The 27,052-nt window shown below is 45.9% G+C and overlaps 2 protein-coding genes across 8 annotated transcripts in view; one reads left to right on the forward strand and one right to left on the reverse strand.

Annotated features, from left to right (window-relative positions):
• Nucleotide 1: 1 nt before the first annotated feature.
• On the forward strand, nucleotides 2–26,440 carry XKR8 (XK related 8). Of its 3 annotated transcripts, none has more exons than XM_064363553.1 (7): nucleotides 2–390; nucleotides 3,287–3,483; nucleotides 6,848–12,193; nucleotides 18,523–18,630; nucleotides 20,330–23,631; nucleotides 25,059–25,149; nucleotides 25,705–26,440. In XM_064363553.1, the coding sequence occupies exons 1-3, from the start codon at nucleotides 98–100 to the stop codon at nucleotides 7,564–7,566; spliced, it is 1,209 nt and encodes a 402-aa protein (XP_064219623.1). In that variant the 5' UTR covers nucleotides 2–97; the 3' UTR covers nucleotides 7,567–12,193; nucleotides 18,523–18,630; nucleotides 20,330–23,631; nucleotides 25,059–25,149; nucleotides 25,705–26,440. The 3 variants fall into 3 exon arrangements, with proteins under 3 accessions (XP_064219623.1, XP_064219624.1, XP_064219625.1); XM_064363555.1 differs by having other exon boundaries at nucleotides 98–390; nucleotides 6,848–7,797; nucleotides 12,077–12,193; nucleotides 20,330–25,149; XM_064363554.1 differs by having other exon boundaries at nucleotides 20,287–25,149.
• Nucleotides 10,383–27,052, reverse strand: part of EYA3 (EYA transcriptional coactivator and phosphatase 3) — a 113,357-nt gene continuing 96,687 nt past the window's right edge. For 4 of the 5 annotated variants that reach the window (XM_064363550.1, XM_012439916.3, XM_064363549.1 and 1 more), the window contains 4 exons: nucleotides 25,134–25,248; nucleotides 23,968–24,089; nucleotides 17,471–17,571; nucleotides 10,383–14,227 (listed from right to left, as the gene is read on the reverse strand). In XM_064363550.1, coding sequence (XP_064219620.1) covers nucleotides 14,147–14,227; nucleotides 17,471–17,571; nucleotides 23,968–24,089; nucleotides 25,134–25,248 — 419 coding nt within the window. In that variant the 3' untranslated portion in view covers nucleotides 10,383–14,146. The other variant, XM_064363552.1, reaches the window with a different exon arrangement.

Raw genomic sequence — 27,052 nt, forward strand, 5'->3', positions numbered from 1 at the left:
CGAGGGCTGCGTCTGCCTCCTTCCTGCCACTGCAACCCCGGACCCCGAGGATAGGCCCCAACTGCAGAGGAGGTGGAGGGGCAGAAGCTAGCGGGCCATGCCCGAGTCGTCCCGCCCCGCCCTCCTTTGGGACCTGGTACTGGGCGTACTGGGCACCGCCGCCTTCCTGCTCGACCTGGGCGCCGACCTGTGGGCCGCCGTCCAGTATGCGCTCGGTGGCCGCTACCTGTGGGCGGGTCTGGTGCTGGCACTTCTGGGGCTGGCCTCGGTGGCGATGCAGCTCTTCAGCTGGCTCTGGCTGCGCGGCGACCCCGCCGACCTGCACGGGTCGCAACCCCCGCACCGCTGCCTGGCGCTGTTGCATCTCCTGCAGTTGGGCTACCTGTACAGGTGAGTGCCCCGCCCTGGGAGGGGAGGAGGATCAGAGCCCAGCACCTCCGTCAGCTGGGTCACCTGTACTAAGAAGCTTAGAAAACAGGAGAACGGGCTTTAGTCAGGCAGATCTGCCTTGAAACATTAAGTCAGTCTGCAGCTGTTTGAGTTTGGACAAATGCCTTGACCTCTCTGAGTGTACAGGTGACACACCAGATGCCGGGAAAGTGACAGGGAGAGGGAACCAAGTCCTGTGGTTGCCTGGCCTACAGGTGAGCATGCAGCCCTTTACGGAAAGAGAATCCCAGTAGACTGCCTTCATCCTAGCCCTACTTTTCCTGGCACAGGTCAAGAAACTGAGGCCCAGGTAAGAAAGAGAGGCACATGGGCTTTGAAGTCGGACCTCTCTGGGATCCACTTCTGGCTTTGCCGCACGTCTGCATTTCTCTAAACTTCAGTTTCCTCCTCCACAGAAAGGAGGTAATCACCCCAAGCAGGTGTGACAAGCAGGCCTGTTGTGAGGAGTGAGCGAAAGAGTGAGAAAGTGCCTTGCACAGTGTCTGGCCTGGAATGGCAGGGGCAGCACACTCAGTTCCACACCCCATGTTTCAGAATGGGCAGGGCCTTGGGAAGTCACTGACCTCTCAGTGGGGCTGTTTGGTCGCTGTTCCAGTGGGGACAGAATAGCGCCTGCCTGTTTGGTGAAGATGAAGTGAAATGACTCCTGTCCACTGACCTGGCTGAGTGAGCACTCAGCAACCCCAGCTCACTTCGTGATGACCTGGGCCTTACTAGGAGTTTCAGCAGCCCTGACCCCACGGCTTGTCCCTCACAAAGGCCTCCTCTCACTCTGTCTGCCCGGTTGTATTCTCCCTGAACCTTGACTTCCCACCCCAGATTCAGCAAGAGGGCACAGATGGCCTCCGACTCATCCACGGCCATGGAGCCAGCCAGGGCTGGGCACAGCTGGGTCATGGAAAATGTGTGTGGATTCTGCTCCTTTTTGGACCTAGTGGAGCTGTGTAGAGATGGAGAAGCTGAAACCTAGGGCTCAGAGGCATGCGATGAAGCCAGGGCATAGGGTGTGTTGGTTGGGATAGGGTGACTGGGTCAGGATCTGCTCTTGAAACTCTTTTTACGAAGTCTTGAGATCTTGCCTTGACAAAGCTGCATGGGGTCTCCAGGAGTAGAGGAGAGGAGCTTTGAATGTGGCAGTTTTTGCCTGAGGGATTGTAGAGACATCAGAAAACCCTGGGTGGGCATGAAGGGATGCAGTTGTTAAGTCCTGGGCAGGCCTGATGAGCCCTCAATCCTGGACAACCTCATGCATCTTCGCTGCCCGGATTTCTGCTGAGCTTGAGTCAGACAGACTGTACTGGCTTTGCCTTTGGAAACAGGGGTTCTGTTTCTACCTGTGACTAGGCTGAGGCAGAGGCCCGTGCCAGGCCACTGGGGAACCTCTCTGCTGAGGGAGAGCCCCAGTCTGCCCCGCCTGCCTGCTCCTCAGTGTGCTCTGGTCTGTCCAGGGGAAGTGACAGTAAATGTCTGGTGAGTGAGCTTGTGATGAGTCAACGGGGTTCCCTCCCAATAGGCAATCTAGAGCAAAGTTCTGAGTGGATGGTCCTTGGTGCATCCTCCACTTACTCTTCATGCCAGTGGGTACCCCAGGCCCGTCTGTCCAACCTCTGCACTCTCTTAACTCTGCCCCAATCTCCATCCTTAACCACTCAGGGCTAGCCTCTTAAGTGGGATACCTCCTTCCAATCTAACCCTCCTCCAGCTCCTTCCCTGTGTGGCCAGGGTAAGGCAGAGTCTTACCCCATCTGGTCTGTGCCCAGAAGTTCCCAGTGGCTCCTCTTGCCCACAGGATCCCAGGAGATCTTGGGCACACTAAAGTTTGAGAACTGCCTCAGACAACTTTATAGCGCGCCTTTCCATTTGGATCCAAATCCTCATTCCAGTACTTATTAGCTGCTTATAATTTTTTTTTTCAGACTACACAAAGAGAATTGTTTTTAAAGAGGTAGGGTCTAGCCAGGCATGGTGGCTCACGCCTGTAATCCCAACAGTCTGGGAGGCTGAGGTGGGGGAGCATTTGAGGTTAGGAGTTTGAGACCAGCCTGCTGAATATGACAAAAGCTCATCTCTACTAGAAATACAAAAATTAACCAGGTGTAGTGGTGCATGCCTGCAATTCCAACATCCAGCTACTCAGGAAGTTGAGGCAGGAGAATTGCTTGAATCTGGGAGGTAGAGGTTGGAGTGAGCCAAGTTTGTGCCACTGCACTTCAGCCTGGGCAGCAGGTGACAGAAGCAGACTCCATCTCTGAAAATAAAAAAGAGGCAAGCTCTCTGTTGCCCAGGCTGGAATGTAGTGGCACAATCATGGCTCACAGTGGCCTTGAACTTCTGGGCTCAAGTGATCCTCCTGCGTCGGCCTCCTAAGTAGCCTGGACTACAGGCTCGCACAACCATGCCCAACTGATTAAAAAAAAATTCTTGGTAGAGATGGGGCTTGCTGTGTTGCCGAGGCTAATCTCAAACTCCTGGCCTCCAGTGATCCTCTTACCTTGGCCTCTCAAAGTGTTGGGATTATAGGCGCGAGCCACTGCACCCAGCCCTTATTAGCTTCTTGATTCTGTTTTCCCATTGTAAAATGGGCTCTTGTGAGAAGTAAACAGGACAAGGTTTGTGATGAGCTTGGGGCAGCGCCTGGCCAGCAGGAGTAGAAGGTGTATCGATCCGCATTTTACAGATGAAACAAGTTCAGTGAGGTTAGGACACTGCCGAAGGCCCCATAGCATAGATGCAAGGAGCCGGGTTGGAGCCTGTGTACATTCATTAGATGGGTGGGAGGCTGAGGACTTCACAGGACACTAACCTGACCCTCTGGGCATCTGTGTGTGCTGCCTAGGTGCGTGCAGGGGCTGCAGCAGGGGCTGCTGGTGTGGCGGCAGGAGGAGCCCTCTGAGTTTGACTTGGCCTACACGGACTTCCTCTCCCTGGACATCAGCATGCTGCGGCTCTTCGAGACCTTCTTGGAGACAACACCACAGCTCACGCTGGTGCTGGCCATCATCCTGCAGAGCGGCCAGGCTGAGTGCTACCAGTGTGAGTAAAGGCCAGTGGCTGGTCCCCCTTTCATAGCTTGGGGCGGGGGTCTCACTCAAATGTCGGAGCTGTTTTTACTCTTTTATAAAGGCTGCTTAGAAACAGGAAAACAGGCTTTAGTCAGGCAGATCTGGCTTGAAACCTAAAGTCAAATGCCTTGACCTCTTTGAGTATGTTTGTTCTCATCTGAAAAATGGATATAAATACTCCTGCCTCATAAGGTTGATGAAAGGATTAAGTGAGGTGATGCAAAGAAAGCCCATTTCCTGGTACATAAGTTCCTGGTACAGAGTCTCACTGTCATGGCCGATAGTGGAGTACAGCAGCCTGATCACGGCTCACTGCAGCCTTGACCTCCCAAGTTCAAGTGATCCTCCTGTCTCAGCCTCTCGAATAGCTGGGACTGCAGGCATGTGTCACCATGCTGGCTAATTTTTAATTTCTTTTTTGTAGAGACGAGGTCCCACTTTATTACCCAGGCTGGTCTTGAACTCCTGAGATGAAGTAATCCTCCTGCCTCAGCCTCCCAAGGTGATGGGATTACACGTGTCAGCCACTGTGCCTGGCCCACAAATCTTAATTGTAATTTTTACAATTTTGAAGATAACAGAGATAAAGTGTGTGAGGTGCCTGATACACAGAGTAGGTAACTTTTTAGTTAAGAAACAATTGAACACGTTGGGAGGCTGAGGCACACAGGTCGCTGGAGGCCAGAGTTCGAGACCATCCTGGGCAACATAGTGAGACCTCATCTCAACGAAATTAAAAACAAAAAACCAACAAACAATATATTGAGCGCCTTCATCTAGTCAGGTTTTCATGTGCATCTCTTCTGTGCCTATTACTGTGCTGGGGACACAGCAGTGAACAAGATGAACCCCGTCCCTGCCCTGCCGGGATGATAGACTAACACATGTAGCTGTGGTACAACATGTTGAGTGACTGGAAAAAGGAGAGGCAGGGGCAGGGGCTCGCAGGGCCCCTGAGCATGGGTGAAGTTTATAGTGAGGAGCTTTGGGAGGGTTTTTTCCCATAAAAGGAAAGTGACTTGCCCATTTTCCTTTTTTTTGAGACGGAGTCTCGCTCTGTTGCCCCTGCTGGAGTGCAGTGGTGCGAGCTCAGCTCACTGCAACCTCCACCTCCCAGGTTCTCCTCTGCCTCAGCCTCCCGAGTAGCTAGAATTACAGGTGCCCGTCACTACGCCCGGCTAATTTTTGTATTTTTAGTAGAGATGGGGTTTCACCATCTTGCCCAGGCTGGTCTTGAATTCTTGATCTCGTGATCCACTTGCCTTGGCCTCCCAAAGTGCTGAGATTACAGGCACGAGCCACCGTGCCCAGCTGACTTGCCCATTTTCAAAGACCCAGACAGTAGCCAAGCTAAATAGGGCCCCCACTCACATCCGATTCAGGGTCCAGGGCTTCCCCTTTGCCTTCCTCCATCGCTGCTGTAAATGCCACAGCCTCTCAAGGAAGCAGTCCCTACTCTACTGTCATTCGCTGTGTGTCCTGGAGAGCCTTCCTGTGGAAGATGAGGGTTAGACTCGATCTCCAAGGGCCCTGTCATCTTGCTAGTCTGAATCTATAATATTGATTGAAAAAACAGTAATAGCAGCCATCACAATTGAGTGCCAGCTATCAGCCAGGCCCAAGGGGAAGCGTTTACATCATCCTTGCTCATGTTCACAGCAGCCCTGTAGGTCTGTGCTATATTGCCATTTCTTTTTTTTTTGAGACGGAGTTTTACTCTTGTTGCCCAGGCTGGAGTGCAGTGGCATGATCTCGGTTCACCACAACCTCCGCCTCCCGGGTTCAAGCGATTTTCCTGCCTCAGCCTCCCAAGTAGCTGGGATTACAGGCATGCGCCACCATGACCGGCTAATTTTATATTTTTAGTCTAGACGGGGTTTCTCTATGTTGGTCGAACTCTCAACCTCAGGTGATCCGCCCGCCTCAGCCTCCCAAAGTGCTGCGATTACAGGCGTGAGCCACTGCTCCTGGCCTCGATCTCCATTTTTAGAGGTACAGAAAGGTGAGTGACTTGCCCTGGGTCGCTTGGCACTCATTGGGCACATGTTTTTGTCTGCTGAGGGTGGGGGGTGTTTAGAACTAGGACCGAGTGCAGATAGTCTGCACTGTGTGTGTGGTAGCGGGTATGGGGGACAGACAGATTTTCTCTACTTTTTATTTAGCAAACATCTCTTTCACTGCTGTTAAGTGCCAGGTACTGGGCTGCTGGGGGACCCCAAGTGAGCAGAGTCTGTTTTTGACCCTCGAGGAGCTCAGAGATAAGGAAATAGATAATTACTGTGTGATGAGACTGTAGATGAGGTGGGTAGCATGTTACAGGGATACCTGACACAGCAGAGTGAGTGGTGTGGGGTCAGGGTGGGTGACCTAGGGCTCTTCAAGCTGGGGCTTGCAGAGTAATGGAGGAGTAGGCCAGGGAAATGGGGCATGTGCTTGTGGTGACCTAACATCCTGGGCAAAGCTTGTCAAGGTCACGGAAGGTGGCATGCTGGGCAAACTGGAAGAACATCAGCCCTACTGAGACCTGGGCGAGGGTAACGGACAGATCTGATTCCAGGCTAGGAGTGGGTTCTGGGTACATAATAGGCTCCCAGTAAAGATCAGCCAAATGACTGCAGTGGACGGGGACAGGAGGAAGCAGTTGGAGACTTTCCAGTGCCACTTCCATCCCTCCCTGGAGGTCCTTGTGCTTCTGCTCCAGGATGGGTGACCAGGAGGTGGGATAGTACCCTAGGACCCCTGTCGTAAACTTCTGGATCTTGGAAAATCAAGACTAGGGGTTGGTCCGATGGCCTCTAGTCTTGAGGGGAAGGGAGTGGGGAGACCTTCTGTCCACACGGCAGGGACGTCTCTCCTGGCCGAGGGCAGCTTTAGCCAGAGCTGTTGCCACCCCATGGGATTTTCTACTCCTTTTTTGAGACTAAGAAAGTGGGAACTGAGACTGCTGATTTTCAGACACAAGAAAGGCTTGTGCTCTTCCCAGAAAGAAAGGGTTATGGGGCCCTGGAAGATGTTCAGGGTGCAGCCAAGGCCCAGGGGTGCAGAGTGCCGAGTGAGCCACAAGTCATAACCCTGTCATCTTTGAAAAATACCTGAATCGCACCTGAGCAGCAAAGCACTGTGGTGAGGGGCTGGTTCCATATTAGGAGTTGTAGCTTTATTTTTGGTTATAGGAACTCACTGGGTCTTCTCCAGCTGAAGATTTGCCTTCAACAAATGGGGGATTCTAATACCCACCGCAGGGTTGCTGGGAGGGCCCCCACGGTACCTGCGACCCCTGGGGAGTGCCAAGCAGGCTGGCCCCAGTACTCACTGTTCCTGTCTACTCTTTGCAGGGGTTGGCATCTGCACGTCCTTCCTGGGCATCTCGTGGGCACTGCTTGACTACCACCGGGCCTTGCGCACCTGCCTCCCCTCCAAGCCCCTCCTGGGTTGGGGCTCCTCCGTGATCTACTTCCTGTGGAACCTGCTGCTGCTGTGGCCCCGAGTCCTGGCTGTGGCCCTGTTCTCAGCCCTCTTCCCCAGCTATGTGGCCCTGCACTTCCTGGGCCTGTGGCTGGTGCTGTTGCTCTGGGTCTGGCTTCAGGGCACAGACTTCATGCCGGACACCAGCTCTGAATGGCTGTACCGGGTGACGGTGGCCACCATCCTCTATTTCTCCTGGTTCAATGTGGCTGAGGGCCACACCCGAGGCCGGGCCACCATCCACTTGGCCTTCCTCCTAAATGACAGCATTCTCCTGGTGGCCACCTGGGTGACTCATAGCTCCTGGCTGCCCAGCGGGATTCCACTGCAGCTGTGGCTGTCTGTGGGAGGCGGCTGCTTCCTTCTGGGCCTGGCTCTGCGGCTTGTGTACTACCGCTGGCTGCACCCTAGCTGCCACCGCTGGGAGCCTGAGCCTGACCAGGTGGATGGGGCCCGGAGTCTACTTTCCCCAGAGGGATATCAGCTGCCTCAGAACAGGCGCATGACCCAGTTAGCACAGAACTTTTTCCCGAAGGCTAAGGATGGGGCTGCTTCGCCAGTGAAGGGAGAGGTGAACGGCGTCCTTTGAAGCAGGATTAGACCCAGCCGGCAGAGATGGACAGTGACTCTGATGGCAGAAGGCAGGCGAGGATAAGCTAACGATACTGCCGTGGGCTCCATGCACTCAGCAAGAGTGGGACGCCTGTGCTGGGTCAGGCACCAGGGATGCTGCTGAGTGGGGTAGAGGCCTGCCTTCAAGGAGTTCACAGAGAACAAGAAGAGAAGGGCTGGGCCCTGCAGGGTCAACAGCCCCAGTTAGGTACAAGACACTTGGGGAGGAAAGAAGGCTACCTTTTCTTTTCCCCCTGCCAGTTGGTATAGCTGGTGCCCCAGAACTTTCTACCTCCCTAGCTACCTCTAAAATAATTGGTCTAGGTGCTGCCCCTTAGCTCCCCTATCCTGGGCTAGAAGTCCACAGCACCCCCAGGGGCTGGCCTCTAGAATTCTTCCTCCCTTCCCCACACCATTCTTTCAATTCATGAAACAAATCTTTGCTAAGAGCAGTTTATGTGCCAGGAACATCATTCTATCCTTGCAGCCTGGAACAAGACCAGCTACCACCCTAGCTTCATGCCCTACCTGCACCAACCAGTCCTAGGTTAGATCTCAAATGCTGGAAGCCAGGGATGCCCAACTCTTGGTGACCCCAGTCAACCTCCAAGATCTCAGTGAAGCTGACCTGGCCTCTGCTTCTGCTCTCAAGGGGCTGCTTTTCAACCAAGAGCCTTGTGAGCCTGTGTTCTGGGCCTTGCACAGCCACTGAGTATTTTTTATTCTTTAGCCGGTGTACCTCCTACCTCAGAGTCTATGTGAGGGGAAGAGAATGTGTGTGCCTGTGTGTCTCTGCAAGAGACAGATGTGTTGTTTTTGTTTAACAGTATTATTAGGTTTTTAAAGCCTCATGAACTCCTCCAACCTAGTCTGTTATCATCAAACAAAATCTATGGCGTTCAGAGCCTGAACTGGAGGAGGTCAGGGACATAAAATCTTCTCAAAATTGGTCAAGGCCCCCAGAACAGAGAGAGGGCTAGCTCAGGTGGGGCTTCTCAACCTCGTTTTTGAAGTTTAAGGAGGTGGTGAGCCAGCATGGGGTTGACAGCTCAGCTGGGGATCAGAATCCAGATCTGGGCTGACTTAGTGTATCCTCTTCACCACGAGCTCTGCTGCTGGGACCAGCAGGAGTGGCCACAAACATATTTAGGGCCAAGAAGTGAACCTAAGAGCCTGGTGAAGAAAGGTCTTTTTGCTGGGAGCTCTGAGAGGTTAAGTGATGAGGTGGCTTAGGGGATGTAGATGTGGGTGGGTGATGGTGCTGGGGAGGTGGAATCTTTTGCTGTTATAGGAGGTCTGTGGTTTGGAGAAACAAGGGACAGAAAAGTCACTTGAGATAGAGAAGAAAAGGTTCCAGTCACCACTGTGATGGGATTCAGGATAGTTTCAGTTCTGTTACTATTCTGCTGGAGACACAAAAACCAGGATAAGTAAAACATTTAGTATATTAGATAGTGTTAAGTGCTAAAAGAAAAAGGGAAAGGGCTAGGGAGAGAGTAGGTATTTGGGGGTGGGAATTACAACTTTGTATAGAATGGCTGGGGAAGGGCTTCCTGAAAAACGAACAGCCGGTTAGCAGTGATGGGTGTCTAAGTGTCAGGAGAAGGAGCAGAACCTGGAGTCACTGGTGGCTTGAACCATTGTCAAGGAAGGAATGTTGCAAACAGAATTCCACAGGATGAAGTGTTTGTAGCCACTCTGTTGGCCTGGAGCTAAAGATGACCCAGAGATGAAGGGTGGAGGCAGGGAGAGGATCTGTGAGGACAATGCTGGTGACTTCTTTTACATACAAGCAATGGTCAGAGGCAGAAAGGATCCCGCAGACCATCCTGTCTAGACATTTTCAGACTTCTGAATATCATGAACCTATAAAATGGCCAACATGGTTGCAACTTAATTTTAACAAAAAAGGTCATTAAAAACTACCACCATTTATTTTCATCATCTCATAAAAGGATGTAGCAATCTTAGAACAAAGGACCATTCTTCTAATAGAATGCATATAAACACACACACCTGAAATTAATTGCAGGAGGAGATGGAGATGTTTATCTACTCTGTACTTGGAAATCAGTATCTCTAATATTTGTACTTATAACTGAGTAAGGATATAGCAGCTAACGGGTTTGCTTCAACTAATGTGTGGTTCAAAATCTGCACCTAATGAGGAAAACATTTAATAACTAGAATAGGCAACCTTCTCTTTTCTAGGGAATCTTTGGAAAAATACATCTTACCGTCTGACATGTATGGTACTTCCATGGAAGCTAGAACCCAATTCTAATTTCCTTCACTGGGCTAAAAGGCAGAAAGGCTTCATGACTGTTTTCTAAACTAGTGGGGTACAGCCAGACCCAAATCAGACAAATGAAATGAGAAAAAGTAGTTGATGTGACATGAAATCAGGCCAAATCAAATGAGGTTTGATATCAGTTTATCAGTTTTATTGCTTTTGCCATTTAAGCTCAGCATAGCAAGGTACTGATTTCTCTCAGTAATTAAATTTCAGCACATTTGGCAGTGAATGAAATCTTTTCTTGTTCCAGTTCTAAACTTTAAAAAGCAGTATGTTTTAGAAATAATAAATGCTCCCATGCAAATTATTTAAAAATACTTTCCCATGTATATTTATGCGAAATGGTTTTGTTTTTACTTTTTTGGTGAAATGACACAGTCACTCAAAGAGTGACATCTCTCCAATGAACTCTTTAGAACCTTTAGGAAGCCATAATTAGGACACCTCACAGTTGGGCAACTGGGCTGATTCTATTCAGAAAAGACACAGGGGCAAACTATAGAAAATAAAAACTTTATTTTTTTCAAGTTTATAAGATAGTTCCCATTACGTTTATATAACATTATGGTCATGGATTCTACAGCCACGAATGCCCGCAGTCACATAAATATATCCAATCCGATCACTGCCTTTTCCTGCTAACAGGCATCTGCAGTCCAGAGGGAGAGTCGTGTTTTGAGTAGAAGTCATCCTTAATGGGAGGGCTCCTGTCAGTGCATTAGGAACTAGCCAAGGAGCCTTGCTTGCCAGAGCTGTCTGACTCAGAGGAGAGGAAGGGACAGAGGGTCTGCTGACTGGGGCTGAGGCAGAACTAGATTTTCTCTCTTGTGGTTTAAGATATTTTAGAATCTCGAAATTCAGATCCTACAGTGTGAATATCTGGGGAGTTCTAACTTCTGGATGAAAAATGAAACCAATTTAGTGGTAAGAAATAGAAGCCTGCTTAAGAGGGACCCTAACTGCCTCCTTGAAGAGGAGTGAGGTTTCAGAGGAAGACCCTAAGCTCACCACTCCTTGGCCCAGACCATTGCTCTACCCAATACTCCTCTCCCCCATGGTTCAGTGACACTGACACCCATTCAAGGTTCTGAACATCTAGAAGCTCCATATGCTGCAGCTGGAGTTTGTCAATCAGATTCTATCTGGAGCCTTAAAGCTGAGTTTGTGTAAACTGCGAACAAGCTGTGGCATCAGTCTCTTGGGACAACTCACTAGCTTTACAGAAGACAGAAACACCTCAAATCAAACAAAAGCTCAGATAGGCATCTAATCTGGAGCAGGTGTCCACTCTTCTGGACACTACCAGCTGCCCCAGGGGCATTGGACAGGGTGATGCTAAGGCACAGTCAGTTTTACATTCTAAAGTCAAGCCACCTCTTCAACCCAAGACACACCTCACTCCAGATCTACTACTAGAGAGAGCCCTCACTGTGACATTACAGACCCATCTTATAGAACCCATAATGCCCAGCTGGGGAAGGACTCACCCTTTGGCTAATTTCATGAGGAACTCTTTTTAATGAAGAGGGCCTCCCCCTTGACACAGTATCCTTTGGCCCTCAGCTTCCAACAGCTCTTAATCCTACCCACTTATTTTCCTTTCCAGATTTTTGTGTTGCAGAGGAGAAAAAGGGTAATTACAGAGAGAGAGAGAGCAAGCGCACTGTGTTCCCCGACAATTCATTTTGGCAAAGAGCCAAGAAGCTCCTGTTTTCTGTTTTCCATCTAAATGAGGGTGGCAACAACCAGAATGAGCAGAGACTGCTCCGTTCAGCCTCCTTACCTCTCTTGGCCAAGTTCAAGTTCCTTTTGGAAAGAGCTAAGCTAGGAAGTCAGGGCAAGAGGAAAAAGGCCATTGATAAAAGTGAGTCTAGGTTATATTCTAAGAATAAAGAGCTCCCATAAGGGTGGAGAGGGAAGTATTTGTGTGTGTGCTTGTGTGCATGGTGGGGGTACCACTTTGCAGCCTCACAAACCTGAAGCACAGGACCAACACCCGTGGCCTCTGTCCAGGACAAAAACCTAACAGCTATACTGGCATTAAGGGGAGGGCTTGAGGCCTCAGAGTAAAACCTAGAGCTTCCCAAGATCAACCATCAAACAAGTCAGAGCAGTATCTAGGCAATTCTGCTGAATACAGACCAACGGAAGGCCTTCCTCACACTACATCTCCCTCCTCCCAACCCCACAGGAAACCAGGCCAAAGACATCTCCCTCCTCCCAACCCCACAGGAAACCAGGCCAAAGAGGCAGCTAGGTAAAGGAGCACTGACTTCAGCTACTCGTCAAAAACTTACTCCTTAAAATGGTGAGTCATGAGCACTTTTCAATGAGTTCGGAAGGAATGTGTATACCAGCCTTTCTCTGTTGCTATCTGGGAGGCCTGGCATTGGAAGGAGTCTTGCCTCTTTGTGCTGCAGTATCTTTGAAATGGGTATGCAAAGTCTCTGGCGACGAGCAATTATAGCTGGGGTTGGTCAACAATGCCTCCTTCTGAGGACCAATCCTGCATCTCAATCTGAGGTGCTTATATCATCTCTGTGCAGCCTGGGAGACTGAACTTCCTCAGCTCTAGGGAATTTTATCCTGCCTGAGCAGATGCCCAGATTGGTCTTGGAGGGCTGGGCTGGAAGCCTGTGACTAGTGCCTGGGCACCCACCAATCTTCCCAGAGGTGGAGAGATGTTCCTCATTTGGCCCAGGATTAAGTTTTGGGGCATGAAGTAGGGAATGACCCAGCACTCTCATCTAAATCAGGAAAGTCTGGCCAGGTGCAGTGGCTCATGCCTATCATCCCAACACTTTGGGAGGCCAAGGTGGGAGGATTGCTTGAGGCCAGGTGTTTGAGACCAACCTTGGCAACACAGGGAAACCCTGGCTGTACCTACCCTCCCTCCACAATCAGCAAAGTCTTTCTGGTTTCCTACTGTGGAATGGGATTTGAGAAGCAGGGTGTTCCACGGGAAAACTTAAATACAGCAATCTGCTCTTCAGTTTCAGGCAGAGATTTGGGTAAATTTATGCCTGGGACACCCATATAGCTTAAGGGCTTCCAAAAAGGAAGTCAAATACATTGGTAGTTTTGGCCAAAATGTAGATATAAGCATGTTTTTAGATTTTATTTCAATTCTTGGGTCTAATACCTGGGGACTGGCCAGAGCCGCCTGGAGGTGGATATGAGGTACAGAGGGCAGGAAAGTGGCAAGAACCTAGCATTATGATGACTAAGAAGGAATAAGCTGCAGGGGAAAGCATCTGATGGGAAATAGGTAGAACCTTTCTGTCTCAAGAGCCAAAGAAGCTGAAATTCCTAAGAAGCTTTAGTTGCTTCTCGCCAGTTTGGAAGCTAAGCCTCCAGGGATTCAGTCTGAAGGAGAGTCAAACTGAAGGATTTTTTGGGGTTGTGCCATTTGACTAAAGGGAAAAGGGACTGGAAAGAAGACTAAGGCTTCTAGATGGGATATGCCGAAGTTTAAAGTTACTCAGTATCCAGTGCCCCACAGTTTGCCAACTAGGAGATGAAGAACAGGAAAGGAATCATCCTAGAGAGCAGACCACTGGAGCAGCTAAAGAGGTACTACTGCCACAGAGAGGTATTTTAGATATTTCAATTATTATTTTCAAGACTTCACTCCCCCTTTCTTGCTAGAAAAAGAAAAGGGGGAAACCTGTGTCAGAGATCAGACCCTGACTTATAAAAATAACATACATGTTCACTGGCAATAAGTGAGATTCTAAGCTAAGGAGATTCTAAGACTGCAAGAGATGTTATCATAAAAGTCTGCTGCATTTATCTGATCACCACAAGTCATAAGTAATTCTCAATCTGCTCATGGACTAAGAGTGCAACTCTCAACTCTGCCCCAGGAATTTTTCTTTTTCATTTTTTGAAAAAAAGAAAACAACAAAACACAGAATTAAAAGCACTGTAGCTGCAGTGAGTCCATTGTTCTCTCTATCAAACTGTCTCCTGCTTCTGTATGGAGATGAACACGGGGCTGCAGCTCACTCTTAGCAAAAATTGCAGCTGTTGGTTCTGATTGTGTTCTCGCCAGCATTCCATGGAGAAAGACAGTGAGAGAGGCAGAAAGAGACAGAGAGAGGGAGAGGCAGAAAGAGAGAGAGGAGGGAGAGGCAGAGAGAGAGAGACAGACAGAGAGACAGAGAGTGAGACAGACAGAGAAAGTTCTCAGTTGGTTCCAGTCTCCAGCTCCCTTCAGGAGTGAAAAGGAGCTTAAGGGGAAGGCTCCTCATTCCAGTTCTTAGAGAAAATCAAGCTCTAAAGCCTGGTGAAGGGATACTAGGTCTCCGTGGTTTGTGATCCTCCAGAAAGGCATGTTGTGCTGGAAAAGAGGGGATAGCTGGTTAATCCAACTTCTTCTGAAAGCTTATATTAAATACTTGCCCATACTCTTTCCTCAACACACCTCTCCCCAAGGTATATGGTAACCCTATCTATCCCTGCCTCATAGGGCTGTCATAATGATCAAATACTCACATGTATAAGGGCCTTATACATTGTACACTTTATAAATGTGAGAAATTTTAAATAGGTTTCAGTGGTACTTTGTGCTTTTATAAGAGATTACCTGTCTAGCTATTATTTTGAAGACAAGGTCTTTTCGTCACACAAGCTGGAGTGCAGTGGTGTCATTATAGCTTACTGCAGCCTTGAATCCCTGGGCTCAAGCAATCTTCTTACCCCAGCATCGTAAGTAGCTGGAACTACAGGCATTCCAGCTATCATACAGAATCTTAAGGATCAAATAAAATAGCCCAGGTGAAAAATTAGTATTTGATATAAGATTATATTGTCATATGGATGGTCAATTTCTTATAAGTTTCATAATTACAAGACCAAATCTTATCTATGTCCAATAAGGAGAATGTACAGACCTGGGAAATAATAATCCCATTATATTATGTAGTCAGAATCATGTCCAGAATACTGTGTGCTGTTCTGGAGGCCATATTTTACTTATTTATAGTTTATTTTATTTTGAGACAGGGTCTCATTCTGTCACCCAGGCTGGAGTGCAGTGGCATGAACACTGCTCACTGCAGGCTTGACCTCCTGAGCTCAAGCAATCCTTCCACCTCAGCCTCCCAAGTAGCTGAGACTATAGGCATGTGCCACCACGCTTAGCTAATTCTTTATTTTTTTTTGTAGAGATGAAGCCTCACTATATTGTTCAGGCTGGTCTTGAACTCTTGGGCTCAAGCAATCCTCCCACCTGGGCCTCCCAAAGTGCTAGGGAATGCAGGCATGAGCCACTGTGCCTGGAGACCATATTTTTAAATTTTATTTAATTTATTTATTTTTTTATATTTTTTGAGACAGAGTCTTACTCTTTTGCCTTGGTTGGAGTGCAATGGTGCTATCTCAGCTCACTGCAACCTCTGCTCCCAGATTTAAGTGATTCTCATGTGGAGGCCATATTTTAAAGGAGGGCTTTGATAAACTCAAGTGTTGGAAACCATGTTCTATGAAGCTGAGGAGATTAACTTTCCTGATCATCTAGCTGAAACTGGTTCCAAGTTACTCAGAATACTGAGGTCCTAGAACACCATTATTTTGGCATGTACCCTAGTTGTTTTTCAAGCCAGCTGCTCACGCATAATATTTAAAAGGCTATTAACATACAGAAGAGAAAGCAGACTTGTTATGTTCAAGAATGCCAGACTAGAGAGGCCAGGTGCAGTGGCTGACACCTGCAATCCTAGCACTTTAGGAGGCTGAGATGGGTGGATCACCTGAGGTCAGGAGTTTGAGACTAGCCTGGCCAACACGGCAAAACTCTGTCTCTACTAAAAATACAAAAATTAGCTGAGTGTGGTGGTGTGCACCTGTAAGCCCAGCTATTTGGGAGGCTGAGGCATGAGAATAGCTTGAACCCAGGAGGTGGAGGCTGCAGTGAGCCAAGATTGTGCCACTGCACTCCAGCCTGGGCGACAGAGTGAGACTCCATTTCCAAAACGAAACAAAACAAAAGAATGCCAGACTAGTATGTGAAGGTTAGAGACATTTTTACTCAGTGGAAGGGAGAACACCCTAACAGCTTGGTTGACCCCACAGTGGAATAGGCTATTGGGAACCAGTGTCCTCATCCTTGGGCATATTGAAGCAAGGACTAGAGAGACTTCTGTCAGAAAGGCTGCAGAAAAGATCCTTCACAGAGTATAGGTTGAACTGGACAAAGTGCTAAGGCATTTTCCAATGGGTATATTCTTTCTTCTTTGTTTTCTTGAGATGGACTTGCCCAGGCTGGAGTGCAGTGGTGTGATCTTGGCTCACTACAACTTCTGCCTCCAGGGTTCAAGCAATTCTTATGCCTCAGCCTCCAGAGTAGATGGGATTACAGGCGTGTACCACCATGCCTGGCTAATTTTTGTATTTTTAGTAGAGAAGGGGTTTCACCATGTTGGCCAGTTTGGTCTCGAACTCCTGACTTCAAGTGGTCTGCCCACTTTGGCCTCCCCAAGTGCTGGGATTATAGGCGTGCACTACCATGCTCAGCCTCAATGGGTATATTCTATTGTAGATGATTATAGACATTAGCTCAAGAGTTACCAACTCTGCTGATGACTTGAGTTGTTCTTTCCCTCCCCAATACCCTTTTTCAGACCAGGAAGCACTGATGCCTACACCCACTAATGTCTTTCCCAAAGAGGGCAATAAGAAGCACATTAGAATCAAAGCTTCAGTGATATTATATGCAAAAAAAAATAAAGATCCCTGAATTGCTACATAGTGGCAAATGAAAACATGATATAATAATGCCAGCTGATTACCAATCTCATAGTTTATTATAGTTGCTAAGGTTTCTACTTAACTGGATGAAGAGTATCAGGGCAGTTGGTTCTAGCTGGCAACCCAATGCCTCCATGTCTAAGAAACAGAGTTGCTGGAAGAAAATAAATTGGGGTTGGGGTAGGGAGGGAAAGAACTTCTACAGATCCATTGAGCACATGAGGATACTCAAAGAGGGTAAGTAAATTGTTCAAAGTCACATAGCTGATACACAGATGGGATTTTAGGTTCTACAGCCAAGACTCTTTAATCTATTGTTTCCTATGTTAAGAAGGGATGACCTGAAGTTAGGACCTGTAGAGTGGTGGGGTTAACATCAGAACAATCTTTCCAGGGCTCAAAGGCAGGAAGGACTTTCTCTATAGAAACAGTTCTCTATTGATTGTACTATCTGAGAACTTGAAGCATGGAAAAGTAAGAATGATTAGGCTTTTTGCAGTCAAGTCTGATGCTTGAGAAGACACTGACTTTGAAGATGAAGATGGAAGATGGGGCACATCTCAGGTTTAATGATGGGATCCCTGTAGAAGGGCTTAAAGATTTTAAGATTCTTGAGTGGCAGGGAGGAAAAGGAAGGGAAGGATCTAAAAACTTAGAGGAAAAACTCCATCTGGAGAAAACAAAGACCCTCTTTTTCTTTAAAGAAAAATGCGGAGGGAAGAAAGAGGAGGAAATACTATAAATGCATAATAGATTGCTAAGATTTTGTAGTTTTTACCATTTTTCTAATTACTTGGTGTACAACCACATAGACAATTTTCTTTACCATGGTTACCTGTTTGGCTGCAATTTCTTCATCTCGTCCATCTCCAATCACTACATAAGTGACTTTCTTTCCAAATCTTGACACAATTCTCTCAAAGCAGCTCTCCTTACCTGATGAGTAAAATAAATTTCCTGTTAGAATACTCTTCTCTTCTTTTCAAAATGAAAGAAGGGCTGCTGTTAGGTTCACCTGCCTGTGCTTAGGTGGACTAAGTGACATCCTATGTAGTTTGCTTGCTGGGGAGTAGGGATGGGAGCTAGAGATCCAGTAGACCCTCTGTCCAAAAAATGTGAAGTTGTGCCATTAAAATAACAATTGATTTTAACCTTCACCTTGAGGGTGAAGTCCCTAAGATCTTAGTGTGAGGGAATTTCTATAAATGGGAGGGATTCATAGGTTTAGTGACTTGCCCCTAGATTACAAACACGTGAGTAGCTAGAACTTGGGGCCTCTGACTCCAAATCTAGGCTCTGGTCATTGTGCCATAATAAATGAATGATTTTTGAGGGGCAATGTTTTAGGGAAGGAAAGAGAAGTGACAGCACAAGGCCCTAATTTCTTGTTAGAAACAATAACAAACAAAAAGCCATTTCTTCATTTCCCAGAAGCAGTTCTGGGTGTGGGCCTTGTGTCTTTCAGTAAGGGAAGAGCCCCAGAATAGAATTGAGAAAAGTGGCCAATAAATACCACAGCGACATTTGTCATATCTGGAACTTCCTTACTTACTATACTTTGTAGTTGTAACCAAGATATTACATCACTGAAATTGACCTTGGGAAATGAGTGATTTAAAACTATTTCTCAGAAATGCAGACGAGAGTTTTGAGAAACATGCCAGTGTACTAAAACTCCAATCCTATCTGAAACCAACACCTAAAACATTCACAGATCATTCTGCTGTGGGAAAGATACTTTATTTGCATAAATAAAAGGAAATTATATCCCTTGCTCTTTTTATTTCCCTGCTTCTGCCACCTTCTTCAGTTAAGCAAGATCCTAACTTTGGCTTTCTTCTTCATCCTGCTCTATTAACCTTCTTGTTCTTTCCTCTTGCCCAACAGAGTGACTTAGCACCCGGGTCCCTGTGTGAATAAAAGAGCCTCTTCCTCAAGACACTTGACTGCCATCTGCTGGAAAATCACTGCAATATATAAATACGCAAATCTAAGGTAACTATAATTGGCCAGAACCTATACTTCCATACTCAGAAGTCCTACTTGGCACAGGAGAAGTCATGCAGATATGTAACTGCAAATCTCTGACATCCTTGCTCCAGCAGCACCTCAAAACAGATGGACTAGTCAACTGGACCAGACACTAGTCCACTCTGGGCTCAGTTGGCCACTTAAAATATAAGGCTTGGCTTGGGTGCACTTGGGTCTCTTTTAGTGCTAACATTTTCAGTAGAATTGTTATGCCTTACATTCATATAAGGCTTCAATCAATGTTTGCTGAGTAAAGTCATATTCATCTTACAAATGATTCAGTGGAGGACTGTAGTCCAGGTCTTATGCCTCAATTCAGTTCAAACATTAAACAGTTCAACTAATAATAGATTCTTACTATGTTCAAGGTATGAAAGAGTTCTTTGTCTAATTTCATTTCAACCATTGCAGCTTTTCAAACTAAGCCAACCTCCACCAGATGCATGGTCTACTATGATCTGTCTGTAGCAAAAAACTCTTTTTGAGTCAGATTTGACTTTCTTGTAAGACTCAACAAAGGTAGTAACTCGTATTTAGAGGATAAGAACACAGACAATTTCATTGTCCTGGCATGCAATGATCAAGGATGAAATATTTCTTTCTTTCTTTTTTCTTTTTTTTTGAGTCAGAGTTTTGCTCGTTACCCAGGCTGGAGTGCAATGGCGCGATCTCGGCTCACCGCAACCTCCGCCTCCTGGGTTCAAGCAATTCTCCTGCCTCAGCCTCCCGAGTAGCTGGTGGGACTACAGGCGCACACCACCATGCCCAGCTAATTTTTTTTGTATTTTTTTTTAGTAGAGACGGGGTTTCACCATGTTGACCAGGATGGTCTCAATCTCTTGACCTCGTGATCCACCCGCCTCAGCCTCCCAAAGTGCTGGGATTATAGGCGTGAGCCACCGCGCCCAGCTAATCAAGGATGAAATATGCTCTGTAATGTCTCTTTTAAAAGGATTAAGAGACCAAGAGAGTTATTAACAGCTCAAAGTAAAGAAGCAGCTACATGAAAACAGGACTCACTCCAATACAGTTGGTAAAATACCTCCATTTATACTCTCAAAACAATTCTGTATATGAGCTTTCCTGTTCAGGAGGATGAGGCCAATGACTAATCAGTTTACCAAATGTGACACAATGGAAGCTGGTGAACTGTAAGATCAGCCAAATCTTTGGAGAATATTAGTCCCTGGGTTTTCTCTATTAAAAATACTTCTGACCAGGAGCAATGGCTCACATCTGCAATCCCAGCACTCTGGGAGGCTAAGGCATGAGGATCACTTGAGCACAGGAGTTTAAGATGAGCTTGGGCAACACACTGGAACCTTTTCCCTACAAAAAATTTAAAAATTAGCTGGGTATGGTGATGGAGCATGCCTGAAGTCCTGGCTACTCAGGAGACTGATGTGGGTGGATTGTTTGAACATGGGAAGGTTAAGGTTGCAGTGGGCTATGATGGTGCCACTGCACTCCAGCCTAGGTACCAGAGTGAGGCCCTGTCTCAAAAAAGCCCCAAAAAACAAAAAAGACCTGACTTTTTCAGAAATTATTTTGAGAATTCTCTTTAATGTCCCCAAATCACAGAATGGCCATTAACAGAACCATATTTTGCTATCATTTCAGAGGAAGTGAAAAAGTATTTCTTCTCCTTGTTCCCATTTCACAGTTCTGTGAAGAAAAGTCTCAAGCCTCCCACTGTGGTTACCATGGCACAAGATCCCACTGCAGCTTTGCAAATTAGCTCTGGATGAACCGAGACTGAGGAAATCACCAAATAAGTACACTTACTGTCAGAGGAAATGAGATCATTTCCATTAGCCTAATGAGCCTGCGGGTGCCAGGTCTCAGTATAAGCACTATAGAAAATCTCTTTCAGGTGTGGGAGACTCAGTTAAGTGCTCTGGGTTCCTATGATATACATAAAGCAATGGCAGCAGTAATGATATCTGAAGGGAGCTCTCATATATGTTCCCTTCCACCCAACCCTTTGTAAATGAAATAATTCAACCATACAAAAAAGCATGGAGAATTACCAGCCTTGACAATAAAGTGAGACCCCATTTCTACAAAAAATAGAAAAAATGAGGCATGGTGGTGTGCACCTACAGTCCCAGCTACTCGAAAGGGTGAGCTAGGAGGGCTGCTTGAGCCAGGGAGGTCGAGGCTGTAGTGAGCTGTGATAACTGAAGTCTAGCCTGGGCGAAACCCTGTCTCAAAAGAAAAAAAAGAAAAAGAAAAAAATGCCTACCACCAACCCAGCTTTGTAAAATCTTAACAGTTCATAGTTGCTGTGTTTACTTATTTATGAGACAAAGTCTTGCTATGTCATCCAGGCTTAAGTACAGTGGCACAATCATAGCTCACTGCAGCCTCAAACTCGTGAGGCTCCTCCCACCTTAGTCTCCAGAGTACCTAGGATTGCAGACACACACCATCATACCTGGCTATTTTTTTTTTTTTTTTTTGAGACAGAATCTTGCTCTGTTGCTCATTCTGGAGTGCAGTGGCATGATCTTGGCTCACTGCAACCTCTGCCTCCCAGGTGATTTTTTGCCTTAGCATCCTGCGTAGCCAGGACTACAAGTGGCCCCGACCACACCCAGCGAATTTTAGTAGAGACTGGATTTCACCATGTTGCCCAGGGTGGTCTCAAACTCCTGAGCTCAGGCAATCCGCCTGCTTTGGCCTCCCAAAGTGCTGGGATTACAGGTGTGAGCCACCATGCCTGGCCTCCTTTTTTCGAGATGGAGTATTGCTTTGTTACCTAGGCTGGCGTGCAGTGGCACCATCTCGGCTCGCTGTAACCTCCACTTCCCAGGTTCAAGCGATTCTCCTGACTCAGCTTCCCAAGTAGCTGGGATTACAGGCACCTGCCACCAAGCTCAGCTAATTTTTGTATTTTTAGTAAAGAGGGGGTTTTACCATGTTGGCCCAGGCTAATCTCGAACTCCTGGCCTCAGGTGATCAGCCTGCCTCAGCCTCCCAAAGTGCTGAGATCACAGGCATGAGCCACCACACTCAGACTGTACTCACTTTTAAGATCTCATTTTACTTGAGAAAACTGGGGCACAGGAAAGAAGATAATCTGCCTAAGGTGAGAGCTAGTAAGTGGGGGAGCCAGGACTTAAATCCTTCTCCTTGATGTTTCTTTTTCCTTAAAAAAAAAACAAAAACAAAAACTGGTAAAATATGCATAACATGAAATTTACTAATCTTTAAAACAAAAAATTTTTGCCAAGTGCAGTGGCTCACACCTGTAATCCCAGCACTTTGGGAGACAGGCAGGTGGATCACCTGAGGTCAGGAGTTTAAGACTAGCCTGGCCAACACCGTGAAATCCCATCTCTATTAAAAATACAAAATAAGCTAGGTGTGTTGGCACATGCCTATAATCCCAGCGACTTGGGAGGCTGAGGCAGGAGAATCTCTTGAACCCGGGAAGTGGAGTTGTAGTAAGCCAAGATCATACCATTGCATTCCAGCCTGAGCAACAAGAGCAAAACTCCATCTCAAAAAAAAAGTAATATAAAATTTACCCTCTTAACATTTTTTTTTTTTTTTTTGTGAGACAGAGTCTTGCTCTGTTGCCCAGGCTGCAGTGCAACAGCGTGATCTTGGCTCACTGCAACTTCCTCCTCCCAAGCTCAAGAAATTTTCCTGCCTCAGCCTCCCAAGTAGCTGCAATTACAGGTTCGTGCCACCAAGCCCAGCTAATTTAGTATTTTTTGTAGAGAGGGAGTTTTACCATATTGGCCAGGCTGGTCTTGAACTCCTGACCTCAAATGATCCAACTGCCTCAGCCTCCCAAAGTGCTGGGATTATAATCATACTGGGATGTACTTTTCCATCTGAATGCAAGCCAAAGCCTGGCTTCTCTTAACAATTTTTAAGTGTAAAGTTCAGTCATGTTAACTATTGTGTAACAGATGTCTGGAAGTTTTTCATTTTGCATGACTTCAACTCTATATCCATTGAACAACCCCCATTTCTGTTCCCCTTCAGCCTCTGGCAATTATCATTCTCCTTTCAGTTCTATGCATGTGATTACTTTAGAAGTCTCATATAAATGGAATCATATAGTATTTGTCCTTTTGTGATTGTCTTATTTCACTTTCATTTAGCATGTCTTTAAGGTTTATCCATGTTGTAGCATATGACAGACTTTCTTTCCTTTTTAAGACCAAATAATATTTCACTGTATGTGTATGCCACATTTTGTTTATCCATTCATCCACCGATGGACATTTGAGCTGCTTCTAGCTCTGAACTACTGTGAATAATGCTATAAACATGAGTGCGCAGATATGTCTTTGAGACCCTGCTTTTGGATATTTGGATATATTTCAAGAATTTGAGACCCAATTCTTTCAGATATTTACTCAAAGTAGGTTATTGAATCATATGGCAGTTCTTCTTTTAATTTTTTTGAGGAGCCATCATACTATTTTTCATAGTAGTGGCATCTTTAAAATATACATGGTTTCACTATGTTGCCCAGGCTGAACTCAAACTCCTGGGCTCAAGTGATTCTCCTGCCTCAGCCTGCCAAATACGTGGGACTACAGGTATGCACCACCATGTCTGTCAACAGTTGCATCATTTTACAATCTTACCAACAGTGCACAAAGTTTCCAATTTCTCCACATCCTTGTCAATACCTGTTATTTTATTTAAGACATAGTTTTGTTCTGTCACCAGGTTATAGCACAATGGCAAGATCACATAGCTCACTGTAGCACTGAACTTCTGGCTCAAGTGACCCTCCCACCTTAACCTTCCGAGTAGTTAGGACTACAGATGTGTGCCACCACACCTAGCTAATTAAAAAAAACTTTTTTGTAGAAACAGAGGTCTGCCATGTGGCCCAGGCTGGTGTTGAACTCCTGGCCTCAAATGATCCTCCCGCCTCGGACTCCCAAAGTGGTGGAAATACAGGTGTGAGCCATCATGCCTGGCCATCATTTTTAGGTATACAATTTAGAGCTCTATTTTTAATCTAGAGCTTTTTCTATTATACTACATACTCTCTGTAAAAAACTTGAAATGAGGCCGAACAGATTTCTAAGCTAGATAATATGTTCTTTCAAATATTATTAAAGAGCATGTTTATGTAACTTACTAGCTGTTAGAACTTGAGCAAGCTATATAACTACTAAACCTCAACAGCATTACAAAAAATATCAGAATACTGTTGTGAGGATTATAAGTATTACATATAAAGTGTCTAACAGAAAATAATAGGTACATCATGAGTAGAAAGTTTTATTGCAAGGCCAGTGACAAGAAACAGCATAGAAGCCATACCAATTTTGGTAGCACTATAGATGTTCTCAATAGGAAATATTTCTCCTAGTCCATATAAGAGAACCTTGGCCAGGGCTGGAACCAGCTGAGTGGTAGTGATCAGAACATTCACACAATTCTTTCTAGAAGGGAGTAAAAAGAAAAATAAAAGGTAAAACTAAACCAACCTGGAAGCAAGAATTCATATGTGCCAACTCTTTAAAATCTAACTATTAAAAATTAACCTTAAAGGACCTGGTATGATACTGTTCAGAGCCAATGTTCAGCTACTACTAATTATTTCATGTTCATTTACTTTCTCTATTAAAGGACAGAGGTTCTACTCATTTTTGTCTCTTAGTGGATGCAGAGGAGCAACTTAATTCTTGCCTTATTTCCCCTCTGACAATTCTAGTCACAAATACTTGTTAATAAATACCACCAAGCCATGTCACTGATACCATATTTTAGAAAAGAAACAAAAACAAAAAGCTCTGGGCTGTACTCCTTCATCTGAATGCAAGTCAGTCCATAAATGAGATATGATTTACATTCTCTTTGTTCTTCACACAATAGCAACACTGATTCTAGAATACACATTAATTTTACATGTCCTTTACCTTCTCTGGATATCCACTCCCTGGTGTCAGTTTTATTGTTTACTATGTTGTGGATCTGGAATTCCTGCTTTGAGGGAGGGAGCACTAGGGTATTGGTGCAGACACAGACTGGCACATTTATTTCCCAGTCTAAGCTTCATGTTGAAATCTCCTTAATCTGCTTAGTGTACCCTTTTTCTTTTGAATCTTGCCTTCTTGAGTGAGTTTGGATATATTTCTTGGAGCTTCCTGTACCTAGGATATGTGTAATACATCTCCACCATGTATTCTTTGATGTCACCAGGCCTAACTTCCTGACTAGAGATTATGGGTTACTGAGTTTTAATTTCGTGAGCAAAAAGTAAGGAGACAGAACAAGGATTTCATATATAAATATTCTCTTATAACTAGAAGGTGTGCTGTTAACATAAAATGACCTTGCTTCCCACCTAACATAATACTTCCCTACATCATTTAAACTCCTCTCCACCCCTATCCCAAAACCTATTTTAGAGAATGGCCTGTCCTGGAATGGAGTAGAAGAGTATGTCTCTGAGAGGATGACACCTAAAAGAACCATTTCCATACCTGGACTGAATGAGAAGTAAGGACTTTAATGCAGTTCCTAACCAGGAATCTGTTAAAACTTCAATTTCTGCTCTTAATCTCTGCAGTGCTTCCTTCCTCTGGGGACTGAGGAGGCCTTTGGGAATAAAAGCAGACACATTTATCATTTGACAACATACAATTGCTGATAATGAGAAAGCAACTTCTAAATTCAATTTAAAAAGTATGAATCACTGAAATATTCTACTGAGTATATATACACATTTTCCATGAACACATATACTTTACTGAATTGCATTGTAGACAGGTGAATATAGACTGCTGTATATAGGGGTGGGGTCAAGAGGACAGGACCAGCCCCATGACCAGGGCCAACAGTGCATGGTGGAGTACATGGGCTCTACTACCGGCCTTGGAGATCCTTTATCTTCTGAGAAATTGCTTGAAAGATTATTACCGAGCTAGTGGTGAAAATCATGATGAGTGCAATGACCAGGGATGTCGAGGAACAGGGTACAGATGTTCAGACACTTGGTGGTGGAGGCACAGGCCTGGGCCCTGGTCAGGTCACCCACTGTCTTCCTGTCCCTAGACTTCATGGAGTACACGAATGCTGTGAAGCCCAGGAAGCACTAGTTCATGAAGAAAATTTTGAACAGGATTCAGGCATGGAGGTCTCACTGCAGATGTGGATCACAGAGGACATCAAGGGAGCAGCGCTGTGGGGTGCCCCCAGCACGGCAACTTCATGTTTCTCCTTGAGCATCTCCTAGTTTGGTGGGAGGCCAGTATTGGTGTGAGTGAACAAGGATTTGGAAGTGTAGTTCTTGGTGTCAAGACAAGACCAGCTGTCTTTTTTTGTTTAAGATGGAGTCTCTCTCTGTCGGCCAGGCTGGAGTGCAGTGGCACGATCTCGGCTCACTGCAACCTCTGCCTCCTGAGTTCAAGCAATTCTCTGCCTCAGCCTCCCAAGTAGCTGGGATTACAGGCACGTGCCACCACGCCTGGCTAATTTTTCTATTTTTAGTAGAGATGGGATTTCACTATCTTGGCCAGGCTGGTCTTGAACTCCTGACCTCATAATCCACCGACCTTATCCTCCCAAAGTGCTGGGATTACAGGTGTGAGACACCATGCCTGGCTTTTTTTTTTTTTTTTTTTTTAATTTTTCTTCTTGGAGAAACCTTAGAGTGGTGCTACTCAGAATGCTATTTTTTCTTTATCAGAGTGTTTTGGGGATGTTCTGGCAAATATACATTTTAAAAAACTGTTGTTACAGGAACAAAACAACAACAATAAAATCAGCTGACAGAAACATTATAATAAAATTCTGGTGCAAGCTTCTTTCATCACCAACTAATAGCATATCTTTTGCAGACTGGTGGACCACGCTTTGACCAGCACTGCTTAGAATATGACATCGAGAACCAAAGTGGAAAAAATTAGTGTTACAGCTAGAAGAGTCCTCAGCATTTCTTTTTTTATTTTTGAGATGGAGTTTTGCTCTTGTTGCCCAGGCTGGAGTACAATGCCATGATCTCAGCGCACCACAACCTCCGCCTCCCGGGTTCAAGCGATTCTCCTGCTTCAGCCTCCCAAGTAGCTGGGATTACAGGTATGTGCCACCATGCCCAGCTAATTTTTGTATTTTTAGTAGAGACAGGGTTTCTCCACATTGGTCAGGCTGGTCTTGAACTCCTGACCTCAGGTGATCCACCCGCCTTGGACTCCCAAAGTGCTGGGATTACAGGCATGAGCTACCATGCCTGGACACATCCTTAGCATTTCTAATCTCTCTGTAAAGAAACCAAAGCCCAAAGGACAAAAAGGGCTCTGTCTAAGATTACACAGTAAGTTAGTAGCTTTCGGTCTTAAGAAGTCTTTCCATTATTCTACACAATTCCCATGGTGACTACCTGTCTACTTGCTTTAGAACATAA

This window comes from Aotus nancymaae, unplaced genomic scaffold (assembly GCF_030222135.1).
Source record: "Aotus nancymaae isolate 86718 unplaced genomic scaffold, 86718_ANA_hifiasm-v0.15.2.pri h1tg000053l, whole genome shotgun sequence".
Lineage (NCBI taxonomy): Eukaryota > Metazoa > Chordata > Mammalia > Primates > Aotidae > Aotus > Aotus nancymaae.